The sequence below is a fragment of the Colobus angolensis genome, unplaced genomic scaffold, assembly GCF_000951035.1.
Source record: "Colobus angolensis palliatus isolate OR3802 unplaced genomic scaffold, Cang.pa_1.0 Scaffold53, whole genome shotgun sequence".
Lineage (NCBI taxonomy): Eukaryota > Metazoa > Chordata > Mammalia > Primates > Cercopithecidae > Colobus > Colobus angolensis.
In genome coordinates this window covers 11,868,572-11,880,959 of record NW_012118821.1, presented here as the reverse complement: position 1 = coordinate 11,880,959, position 12,388 = coordinate 11,868,572, and the positions used below count along the sequence as shown (strand labels likewise).

Sequence of the window (12,388 nt, the reverse complement as noted above, 5' to 3'; positions counted from 1 at the left end):
GGGCCTGCAGCCTGTGTGAATACTGATACCCGGGCCTGGAGCCTGTGGCCTCTCCCATCAAGCTGGGGCCCTGCAGGGTATGTGCAGCATGGGCAGCTGGAGTCATTTCTATCATGCCGGGACTTCTGTGGGCCCTCCAGGGACCTGGGATCCTGAAAGAGGAGGCTGCTGAGCCCTGGGCAAGGGTGGGTGGCAACCAGGTGGGAGTGAAGTGAGAGGCATACAGCTTTCCAGAGATGGGAGCTTCTAGCACTGCAAATTCTCTGAGTAACATGAGCCTGTAAGCTGTGATTTTACTCACTAATGTGGCCTGGGCCCCAAGATTCCATCAGCCTGTACCCCAAGATTCCATCAGCTTGTGTCCCCAAATTCCACCAGCCTGCACCCCAAGATTCCATCAACTTGCCACCAAGATTCCATCAGCCTGTGCCTCAAGATTCAATCAGCCTGAACCCCAAGATTCCATCAACCTGCCCCTAAGATTCCACCAGCCTGCACCCCAACATTCTATCAGCCTGTGCCCCCAAATTCTACTAGCCTGCATCCCAACATTCCATCAGCCTGTGCCCCAAGATTCCATTAGCCTGCACTCCAACGTTCCATCAGCCTGCACTCAATATTCCATCAGCCTGCACCCCAATATTCCATCAGCCTGTGCCCCCAAGATTCCATCAGCTTGTCGAGACCAGTGCATGCATCTCAACATGCTCTCCACTCTGTGCCCGGGACCCTGGGGAAGAGGCTCCCTTTGGAGAAAACAAACAGGGAAGTGTGGAAATTGAGGTGAGGCTGACAAGAGTAGACAGGTGTGTGGGTGAGGTTCTAGCTGCAGAAATTCACGCCTGGCATTTGGGAAGGGGTGACCTGGGGCGGGGTCCTGCTTCCCACTTCAGTGGCTCCTGAGCTCTAAGCCCTCCCCCATGGAACAAGCGGCAGGACAGAGTTCTTGTTGGAGGGCCATCCTCTGACCCTAACATGCAATGCAACCAGAGGCTGGTGAGTGGGAGGGAACAGCACTTATCTGGCACCTGGTATTTGCTGCTTAAATCAAATGGGCAAAGTCTCAGCGGGAGGAAAGCTAAAGCACCAGGCTCCGCAGAGGCAGCTCTGAATCGTGCCATCCCTGGAGTGCAGAAATGCTCACGTGAGAGGATGGAACGGTTTTTGTTTGTGTCAGGCTAGCAAAACATACAAGCCCTTACTCATAGGTCAAATGGGCAGGATTTTTACAAAATTTTTAAACATTTTATTAATGGTGAAAGATTTGGGAAAGTAGACACTTTTTTGGAAGGCATTTTGGCACAATCTGTCAAAATTTTAAAGCTAGCATTCTTGTTTCCAGGAATATATCCTGAAGATCTGCTTGCACAAGGACATGGAGTTGTGTGTGGAAGGACGTTCACGTGGAGTTCTTTGTAACAATCAAACCTGGACAGGACACCGGGTGGCACACATGGCAGCAGGCTCACTGGGGAGGGTGAGGTGGCTCTGTGACACCCTGGGGTTCTGTGCACCTAATGAGGAACGCCCCGCCTGCTGGGCCCTGGGTGGTCCTGGTGAGCAGCTGAGGCCCCTGTCCTCATGCAGGGTTCTGGGAGACACTGAGATCCATGTGTATAAATAGGGGTGCTTTTCAGTTCCAGAGAAGACAGGAACTGCCTGCCTTTGAGAAGGGAGTTGAGAGATTAGGTCCGGGAAAGGACATTCACTTTCTCTCTCTCTCTCTCAATTTTTTTTTTTTTTGTATGAGACAGAGTCTTGCTCTGTCGCCCAGGCTGGAGTGCAGGGGTGCAATTTTGCCTCACTGCAACCTCCACCTCCCAGGTTCAAGTGATTCTCCTGCCTCAGTCTCCTGAGTAGCTGGGATTACAGGTGCCAGCCACCATGCCCAGTTAATTTTTGTATTTTTAGTAGAGACATGGTTTCACTATGCCGGCCAGGCTGTCTCAAACTCCTGACCTCAGGTGATCTGCCTGCCTCAGCCTCTCCAAGTGCTGGGATTACAGACATGAGCCACTATGCCCGGCCAATTTTTCTCTTTAAACCAATTTATATTGTTTGAATTTTCTACTTGAGCAAGAATGTCTTTAATAATTAAAAAAAATCTTCCTTAACATTTCTTTAAGGATCAGAGTCACCTATTACTGAACGTGCCATTATTCCTGTAATCTGCATACCCACGGTTGTTCACTCTGTGTTTGAGATGGATTTGAGGCGCAGGTGTGATTTTCGTAGAAAGTGGCATGTAGGGCAGCAGAAGGGAAACCACTGCAAATATCCCCAAAGGGCATGACCTTCACGTCGTTCGTGTGATGTTTGTATCTTCCCCTCCGCCTCCTCGAGGAAGCTGAGGGGCGCCGAGCGCAATGGGAGCCGTCAGCCTTGGAGACAGGTCCCACCCCGGGTCTTCACTCCTCACAGAAGGATCGACTGCACCATCTGACTGCACAGAACGAGCCTCTCCTAAGATAATCTAACTGCATGTATTTCTTTTTAAATGAAGCAAATAAGAATGAATGAGGTTGACTGGCTCTTTTGGGAATTTTCTCATGCATCTTTGGCGCAGGCATTCACCAGGAGCCACCATGCCAAATGCCATCCTCTTTCCCCCAGTGAGGCCTGCCTGTGAATTTCAGGTGAAATAAGTAACTAAATCTTAAGATATTCATGTGCATGTCTAAAATGAAAGTCTGTATCTTACTGTGGATTCTAGTTTTAAAAATGGAAAACTGCCATGTTCATCTATAGATAGGGCTGAAGGAGGCTGTGCTCCCTGATGTAAGTTTAAGGTGTTTCAACGCTGTCCCCAAACCTTTGAATTTCGTTAGGTTGATACGATAGTTTTCAGCCTTTTCTTTCTAAACACCGGTGACGGGAGAAGCTGGCACCTGCTGCCGTCGTAACCAGCCATGCCAGTTGGCTCTCGGCGGCACCATCCCAGCTAGGGGCCCGCAGACGCAGCCACTCACCTCCGGTGTGTGAGGAAGCTGCCGCTCACGTGGCCTGAGCCGTCGCAGCCTGGCGTGGGGCAGGACATCCCTTCTGTCTTGACCGACTTCCAGGAGAACTGGGAGCCATTCAAGTACCCGTCTTTCTGCCTCTTGGCCGCCAAGGGGCACCCGGAGGCGCTGCGATGGGACGCGTACTTCCCGGTGATGTGACCCTGGCCGTCGCACCCGGGGACCGGACACCTGCAGGCAGGCAGAGGGGACACGCTTTATTGCCTGGCCACCATCGGCTGGTGCTCTCTGTAACAAAGTCAGGACAACCCGGCATGAGGAAGGAGAGAACGACCATGCCCTCCTGGCTGGGCAAAAGGAAAAGAAAAAAAGAGAAAGAAAAGTCACGAAAAGACGCCATCTAGTGGAAGACTGAACTATTTCACCTGCGCAGAAGGCCTGGCCCATTGCGGGTGGAAGGAGTTTCTGGAACAAAGTGTATGTGCCTTGTGGGGACTGATGGCTTCAGCACACAAAAGACCACGCAGCCGCTTGCAGCTATACAAGCGTGTATTTGAAAGACACCATTTTGGGACGGAACCATGGCTTTTCGGGTGGAGAAAATGCAAAGTCAATAAGATGTCATGGCATTATTTTTAAAGAGGCTGCTTCGTGCTTTTCTCAAGGGCTAGAAGACGTTTGTCTGGCTGTGTCTTCTAGAGGACTTAGAATGCCCTTCCAGCTAGAGAAGGTACTAAGCTGTAGAGACGTCTCAGGAAGTCTCCTGGAGTCAGGCTGGCACATGGACACAGGGCAGGTGTATCCCTGGGAACTTGTGAATGGCAGGACCAAGACACACACCAGGGCAGCAGAGGCGCCTGAAGGAGGCAGGGCCTGGCCTAAGCGCTCCTCATGTGTCCCGAGTGGTGAGTTTGCCTGCATTGTTTTTATTAATAGAAAAGTTCGCATTCCCCAGAATTTGCATTACCTATTTATTTTGACAAATCTTAATTTATTTGAATAATGTACGCTTTAATTTATTTTGATTCTGTTTTATTTAAATTTTTTTCTGAAGATGTGGAGCGAGGTTTACTGTGTGGGTTTCTGGGGCCCAGGCATGGCTGACGTGGGATGGGGACAAACACCCCCTTGGGCAGCCCGTCGGTCGTCACAGGCCCCGAGCCCAGTGTCCGCTGTGGCCCCAAGCCCTGCTTTAGAGCAAGGCAGGTATAACTAAACTATCTTTACAATCCAGAATACCAGTGAAGCATTCACTTGTGGTGTTGTATTTAGTACTTTCAGGAGCGTTCACCAATCTGCCATTCCCAATAATTCAGCTGCTTTCCCCACCAAGCGGAGAGGGAAGGTTTTTTATTTTGAGACGGAGTCTCGCTCTGTCGCCCAGGCTGTAGTGCAGTGGCTGGATCTCAGCTCACTGCAAGCTCTGCCTCCCGGGTTCACGCCATTCTCCTGCCTCAGCCTCCCGAGTAGCTGGGACTACAGGCGCCCACCACCTCACCCAGCTAGTTTTTTGTATTTTTTAGTAGAGACGGGGTTTCACCGGGTTAGCCAGGATGGTCTCAATCTCTGACCTCGTGATCCGCCCGTCTCGGCCTCCCAAAGTGCTGGGATTACAGGCTTGAGCCACCGCGCCCGGCCGAAGGAAGGTTTTTTTGAGGGGGATTTGGGTTACCTGGAACCTCAGATTGATAGATATCAGCTTACTGCTGGACAGCCCCTGTAACTTTTCAGCCAATCAGCGGATGTGCTTTGCTTGAATGACTCATCCCCACACGGCAGCCCTGCTATGGTTCTCAGCCCCACTGGTGCTCGTACCTGATGGGCTCTTGATCTTCCTTATCTTCTTTGCTCTGTGCTATCCTGATACCGCTTTTCTTTGCTCTCGGGCAACCTGAAAGGCTAAATAAGAAACACGTTTCAGAAACCACCCCGCACCATTGATTCCAGCAAGCTTTCTTAATGGATGAGGCTGTGACTCGATTCTCTCCGGAAACCTGTGCTTCTGGGGACACAGTCAAGATTCAGGAGGAGAGTTCTTTCCCTGTGTCCTCTCCAAGGCTTTAGGCACCGTCAGTCCCCTTTCAAGAAAGCTGGGAGACTGGGGTGGGCTAGGATGCTGTGAATGGGAGGGAAACTGGTTCACTGGGAGAGGGCAGAAGCAGTCAGGAGTCACCAGGAAAGATGCTGGGGGAGGTTTTGTTGACAGAGAGCGAGCGAGTGCACATGGACGTGTGCATGTCAGGGGTGAACATGACTGAAGAAAACAGCCTCCCAGCCTCATTCTTGGGGACTCTGTCTTTCACAGCAGCTTCCCAAGCACTTCCATCTCAGGTTCGTGTCTTGGGAGACAGTGATGGGCTAGTGACTTATTCCAGGCTTCGGGTTGTGCCTGCAGATGGGAGAGGAGGAGCTGGTCACGCTTATTTTATTTAATTTTCAGCCTCGGGTACAGAAGCTTTGGACATGCTTGTAAAGGGAATTTTTTCAGCTGGAACAGAAAAATACACACACATACACCACATGCAATAATAATAAGTAAGTGGGAGTTTGGGAAAAGAATTGAAGAACCAGAAATTGGGTAATCTCCTGCCATGCCATTGGGTCCTGTGGAAATGGCAGCCCTGGTGCTGGCATATGGGTGGGTCCAGGTGGGAGGCCACTGCTCTCCCTGGCTTTCTTGAGCTCAGGGATGGTTTTCCTGGTCAGTTCTGATTCTTGGAAACATGCAGATTCCCAGGAGGAAGTGCTCACTCCCCTAAAGACAGGCTCCATCCCGCCTCCCAGGCCTTGGCCATCCTCCTCCCTCTTCAGGTGGGGGCAGCCCCTCAGCACAGGCGTGGGGGAGGGTTCCGGGTTTGGGTCTGGGCAGGAAAGAGGTTGTCAGGCCCCACAGAGCACCTTCACTCCAGGCCCCTGCTGCCCCACCTCCTGGAGCCAGTGGGGAATCCCTCTGCTCCTTCCTCTGTCTCGCTCCTCACAGGAAGAGGAAGGAAGAGGCGAGGGCACTTGAGCTCGCTGCCTGCCGGGGCCTTTCTTCTCCCCGCCTTCCTACAGGGAGAATCTGAAGAGAGGGGCCCGTCTGTGCTTCTCCGACCTTTCCCTGTTCCTACCGCGGCCTCCTCCGCCCCCGCCCCAGCCTCTGGCTCCTGACTTGCCTGCAGGTCGCTGGGGCTCTGAGGCCAGCGTGGGTTGACTTCAGGTCCACCCCTGCAACCCCCTGACGCTGCACAGCTGCTCGGATGCCCCACAATTAGACTCATCGTCCACGTCACCAACCCAAAGCCCCAGGCCAGCAGACTGAGCGTGTCCTTGCTGGGTTTTGCTTCCCTCAGGTTGCGTTGATGTCACACCCAAGGCCTCTCCTCATCTGTCCAGCTTCCGCTTCTAGGGGCTTCTGCTTCCAGGGGCTTCCGCTTCCAGGGGCTTCTACTTCCAGGTGCTTCCGCTTCCAGCAGTGCTAGTGTAGGCCCCCTGGCTGGGATCACCTCCAGGCCAGCCTTTAGCATCATCCAAGGCTTTTCACTTCCTCAGGGGGACCCAAGTTCCTCCACATGGCTCATTGGCTCCTCGAGGCCTGGCCCTGCAGCCATGTAGGCCCCTCTCCTGCCACAGGCCCCGCCGTCCTTGCTGGGCTCTCCCTGCAACCCTTGCCTCCATCCTTCGGACTGACCGACGTCCCTGCCTTATCTGTGGCACGTTCCCAGCTGCGTGGCCTCTGCATCCTGTAAGAGGCCTGGGCCTGGCTGTCTTCACAGTGTGGCCGCTGCAGGCTCACACGGTTCTCTCCTCTACAGGCTCCTCTGAGAGGCGATTCCTAGGAGTATAAGCCATGCAAGTGTTTATCCGCGGTTTCCCAATTCCTAGCCCAAAGTCTTGCACAGAGCGGGTGAATCAATGCATGAATGAAGAAAAGAAGAACGAAGGGGAGAATTACGGTATTCTACCCAGGGACAATTAAAGTGTCTTACTCAGGGAGAATTATGGAGTCCTACCCAGGATCCCATCTCCCCAGATGTAGGATTCCTGTGGGGGAAGCCCAGTCCCTGACCCCACCACAGAGGCCGGGCTCCCTTAGGCCCTGCCCGCTGCCCTGTCCCTGAGCCACTCCCTGCAGACTTGAGAGCCAGGGACAGCTCTTGGCCACCACGGAGGCCTGGGCTGGGGGCAAAACTAAACCAAACAGAACAAATTCTCATAAACAACAAGATTTGGCTCTGACAATGCGGTGGCCTCCAGGAAGCCTTGGTCTTGGCACAGGGGCTGCTCTAGACTCCTAGAACGCCAGCTCTGGGGCTCAGAAGCCCGTATCTGAAAGCCATGTCTGTTGGTGAGAAGAGGCCCTGTGGTCTCTTTCCGGGGCGCTGGCCGAGGGCACCTGTGAGAAGCCTGCACATGGAGAGGCGTGGTCTTTACCTGCCCCCACTCACTTGATGGGTAGCTCAGTGCCTGTGCCCCACAGGGTCCTCTTCCATGCACCATAGCCCAGGGCCTCTGTTCCATCCCTAGGACAGCAGGACCGAGCTTCCCCTTCAGCACTGAACGCCCACAGGAGTCCAGGGCCCCCAGCGGACCCCTGTTCTCACTGTAGCATCTTAATGCATGGCTGGAACCTTTATACTGCTTACTTCTTGCTACTTTTCATGCGTGATGAAAACAAGGGAACGTTTCCCCACCCACCCACTAAGCACTAGAACTCTAGGAGCAACGGAATTAGAACTTGTTCAGTATTTAAAACGCCCCTTATCAGCTTACAACATACGATGGAAAGTCAGTACTTGCTACGGACCCCAGAGTGGAGATTCTCTACAGAATGACTATTTATGAGAAGGATCTGAGCGGCCACTTCTTCCAGGCGTTGCGCTGAGGGAGAGAAGGAAGAGGCGATGCTATGTATGGGCTGTGCAGACGTAGCCTGAGTGTCTGTGCTTCAGCTTCCTTGTCTGTATTTTGGGGCAGAAATACCTGCGTCATCGGCTGTGAAAACTGGAAATGATAACATGATACATACAATGCTTGGCACAGAGAAGCAGCTCTGTGATTTTAGATCCTGACTTTCACCTGTCTGCACTTGTGATCCCTTCTTTAGGGCCCAGATTTGAACCTCACAAAACGTCACTCCCCTCATCTTCTCCTTCCAAATTTTAGAAACATAGGGATTCATTTGCGAGCCCTTCCCGAGCCCTGGAGGGAGTGGAGCAGTCACTCCTTTCCTGGGCGTCAGAGCTGCGGCTCCATGTTCTGCTCAGGGCTCACATCCAGAGTTCATTTCTTAGGATTGGGATCCATCTTCCTTTTTTTTTTTTTGAGACAGTGTCTCTTGCTCTGTTGCCCAGGCTGGAGTGGTGCAGGGGCATGATCTCCTCTCACTGAAGCCTCCGCCTCCCAGGTTCAAATGATTCTCCTGCCTCGGCCTCCTGAGTAGCTGGGATTACAGACTTGCACTACTACACCTGGATAAATTTTGTATTTTTAGTAGAGATGAGGTTTTGTTATGTTGGCTGATCTCGAACTCCTGGCCTCAAGCGATCTGCCTGCCTCAAACTTCCACAGTGCTGGGATTACAGGCGTGAGCTACCACTGCGCCCAGCCACCATCTTCCATTTTTGAAAGTGTCGTTTTCTTTTCGTGCATGAGTTGGAACAGCTCATCTGCTGATGACCCTGAAAGCTGTTTTTCTCCTCTCATCCTTCCTCCTTTGCTTACCTGAACATATCAGAAGAATCTCAAAGTTAATGTGTTTAGACAGAATCTAAGGCCCACTCCTCCTGGTGGACTTCTTCATGTCAGACGATGATGTCCCCTGGGTGCTTGCTGCATCCCAGGCCCTCCCTCTTTAGTGCCTGCCTTCTTCCCCAGGGGCCCCTCCCACTCCTGACCCTGCTGGCCACGGCCCCATTGCTGCTCTCCTCACCTGCACCAGCTCTTCTCCCAGCTGTCACGTCACCGCCCAAGTGTGCTCTTGGTACCTCTCGTCTCTCAGCAGCCTGCTCTCTAGGCTAAAAGCTAAGCCTGCACTTGGGTGAATATCCATTTTCCAGCAAATAAAGTTTAACCCCCTCATACTGAATTCAACTGGACTCCTAAAGCAAGCTCCATTTGTAGCTGCTCCCATAGGCTTAGACCTGAAACTGTTGCCAAACTGAATTATTCACTGTCAAATGTGCATTAATGTTGGTGTTGTAAGACGTTCTCTAATGCTGTTCCCTTGCTTGGAATATCCTTTTTTGCTCGACCTCCTAGAGACCCTCCCCATCCATCACGCCGTGGCTCAGCCTCACCTCCCCTGTCCTGGGCTCCGACTCACCCTGCCTCGTCAGAATTAAGTCATGACTTATTCATTACCTTTAGGCTTTGATAAGTACATACCTATTTGAAAAGTATCTTTCAGGTCGGATTTCCACCCTAGTGCCATCCCGGCCTGGAGGCCTCAAGGCCACTGCCCTGAGTGTGCATCCTCTTGGAGCCCATCTTGGTTTCCCTTAAATGTGCAGGAATGTGCTGGAGTGTGCCAGGCTGGTTAGCTTTTATGTCTTTCCTCGTAATTACCTGTACCTCGAGGCTAGGAACTCCTTAGTTATTGCCGTTCCTTTGCCTCGGGGACAGATTACATACTCAAATAGATATTTACTAATTTACTAGGTTTCTGGAATTCCACACTGACATTTGGGATTACGTTTAAACGATTAACAATTTCCTAGACAGAAACTGTTTTCCACAATTCACAGGGGCTCATGATATGTCCACATCTTTATCTGGAACTTTGTAAATGTTGGAAATGCTATAAACACTTCAGAGCCCTGTGTTCTCTGGGGGAGGGAAAGGCTGGGGGTAAGCACACGGACAGAGCACACAGACAGCTCCAGCGAGCAACGGCCAACAACAGGTGAGTGCAGGATTATGAGAAACTGGAGGATTTGGGATCCCGGGAGACATGTGGTCAAGGGCAGTGTGCCTCGTGGCCTCCAGGCCAAAGTGGTGCTAGAGTGGCTGTCTGGCCCGGAGCCCGGGGGCACAGCACAGACTTCACTGACCCTCTGGTGAAACAGCTCTGTGCCCGGGATGAGAGTGGATCCTGTGACCCTCCTGACCCTCCGACTTAAACTTAAACAGCTTTGCACCTGTGTGAGAGCAGATCCTGATAGGGTTGCACCAGCACCGCCTTACAAGGTTCCCGAGGCTCCCTGGTGAGGAGCCGCCTCTCTGGATTTTGGCAGCAGGACTTGAGACCCTTCAACGTAGACTTGCTCCTGGCTCTTCTGCATGACATCAAGCCTGTTTCTTCACTGTCTTCCTCAGGACCTGGTGATGTCTTCATTTCACAGCAGGTAAGGCCTTTGGGGTCCCTGTTTAAAGTCCCCACAGCACACTGGGGTGGCATAGGCAGACACTGTCCGGCCATGTGACTGCCACGCTGGAGGCTTCAATTTTGTGCATTATTGTAAAAGACCAGAGTGGAAGTGCTCCAGGTGAGTGCAGGCGCTGACAGGACGGGCAGCCGAGCATCCCCGTGCCCACGCACCTTCATTTGCAGTCAGGATACCAATAATCTAATAGGATGGTGAGATGATATATGTAAAATGCTCACTGTAATTTCTGGTATGTAGCAGGTGCCCAGTAAATGTTCTTTTGTGATTAGATGCCATTCGGAAACCGTAGAAGCCACAGGGTGTTCTAGTGGGAGTCAGATTCCTGGAGCATCATCATTTGTGGAAAATGTGGACTTGACTTCTGCGTTGGAACAACTTCAGGGCCTTTGGAGCTCTTGCTGCTTGCCTGATCCTATGAAAAAGGCATGTGAGGCGGCTGGACAGAGAGAATGAGGAGCACCCCTGGGCAGGCCTGTCTGGCGGGACCCGGAGACTACAGGTGAAGGAGAGGGCCTGTGGGCGGTGGTCGGAGAAAAGAGCAAAGGTGTCTGGAAAACAGGATTTTGAGGACACACTTGCGAAACAGTCTGTTAGTCTGAAAACAAGAGTATGAAGAGGAGCCCCGTGGATGACTGTGAATGACGTGGAAGACTCTGCAGGCATATGGTCCACAGGGCCTCTGTTCCCTGAGGACAGAGAGTCGGCAAAGCAGCGGAGAGAGGATTGTTTGATAGAACATCACAGTCAATCAACATTTGTTGAAGTGGACTTAGGGACATTTCGGATGCTATGTGGAGGCCAGAACATACCACCGCTAAGAGGCAGGTACAACCCCACCTTCTCCAGGTGGTTTAGGCACACACACTTCCTCCAGGGCCAGCCTAGGCCCGCGGGGCTGCCAGGAGGTGGGACTTGGAGTCAGATGACCTGGGCTCCAGTGCAGCTCTGCTACTGTATCTCCTGGCCCCTCAGTTTCCTCAAATTCAAATGTTAATGCAATTGCTAATTCTCAGCGCATCCGTGGAGATGGTGGAGGACAGCTCCTTGCCTAAGTTCCCAGAACGGGCCCAGGAGAAGGCCAGGGCTTGGCCTCACTTTTCTCTCAGAAGGGAGCTGGGAATACTCTGCAACTGCAGACAGAATTGGAGCGTGTGCTTTTGTCCTGGGAGCAGGAGGGAGAATTCCAGACACCACAGATGCGCGAGGCAGATCTGTGCTCTGAACACGTTCAGGATCATTGTTTGGTGACTTTCCCTCTCACAACAGCCCACAGCGCGGGAGGAGGATGCCTTGAACTCACACAACTACCTTGAATTATGGCACAATTGAGGGAAAAAGAAGGCCAGTGAATCATCATCTAAGTGAAGTTTGCCTATACGTAACATTGTCTTCCTGTTCCTGGGAAATAGGCAATAGAAGATTAACATGAAAAGAAGTTCCTTCTACTTGCATTTCCGGCCACCAAGAGCCAAGAGACCTGGGAGAGTTTCCTTGTTGGCTTCTGTCTGTCTTCAGCAGCCAATATACACAGAACTGCACTTACTTCGCTGGGGCCTCCATCTTTCTTTAGCGGGGACTTTTCTTCTGAGCAACGTGCTCAGCCCCGTTTAGACGTCTATGCTAGGGAAGCTGTTACTAGAACAAGTAATGTCACAAGGTGTTTCACCTTCAATACGCTAAAACCCCAAGAGGGTCCTGTCTAGGTCTCAGATTTGCCCAACACAAATCACACTTACTTTCCAACTCCATTGACTTATCCTGGGATTATTTACTCTAGGCATAGATGGTAGCTTAAATTTGAGCTTAGATTAGATTTTAATCATGGGTTTGTGCTATATTAATACTTAGCAGTCTAAGATATATGTAAAATGAATAAAATGTTTAAACAACACGATGACTAAATTTACATGATGATAACCCCCACCAAAAAAAAATGAGTAGAAAAACAGACATTTGGACATAAAGTGACCAGGAAGTGTTCACCTTACGGGGTGCTGACATTATGCCACGCCAGAAGCTCTGGCCATGTGATAGGACCGAGACATCGCTTTTCTAAGACGA

At 51.7% G+C, this 12,388-nt stretch overlaps 1 protein-coding gene across 3 annotated transcripts in view; it reads right to left on the bottom strand.

Annotated features, from left to right (window-relative positions):
- MYT1L (myelin transcription factor 1-like) overlaps nucleotides 1–12,388 on the bottom strand; it is a 536,085-nt gene that overhangs the window by 47,024 nt on the left and 476,673 nt on the right. For all 3 annotated transcript variants that reach the window (XM_011960959.1, XM_011960961.1, XM_011960960.1), the window contains exons 20-21: nucleotides 4,776–4,859; nucleotides 2,970–3,191 (exon numbers count right to left, since the gene is read on the bottom strand). In XM_011960959.1, coding sequence (XP_011816349.1) covers nucleotides 2,970–3,191; nucleotides 4,776–4,859 — 306 coding nt within the window. The remainder of the gene's footprint in view (nucleotides 1–2,969; nucleotides 3,192–4,775; nucleotides 4,860–12,388) is intronic.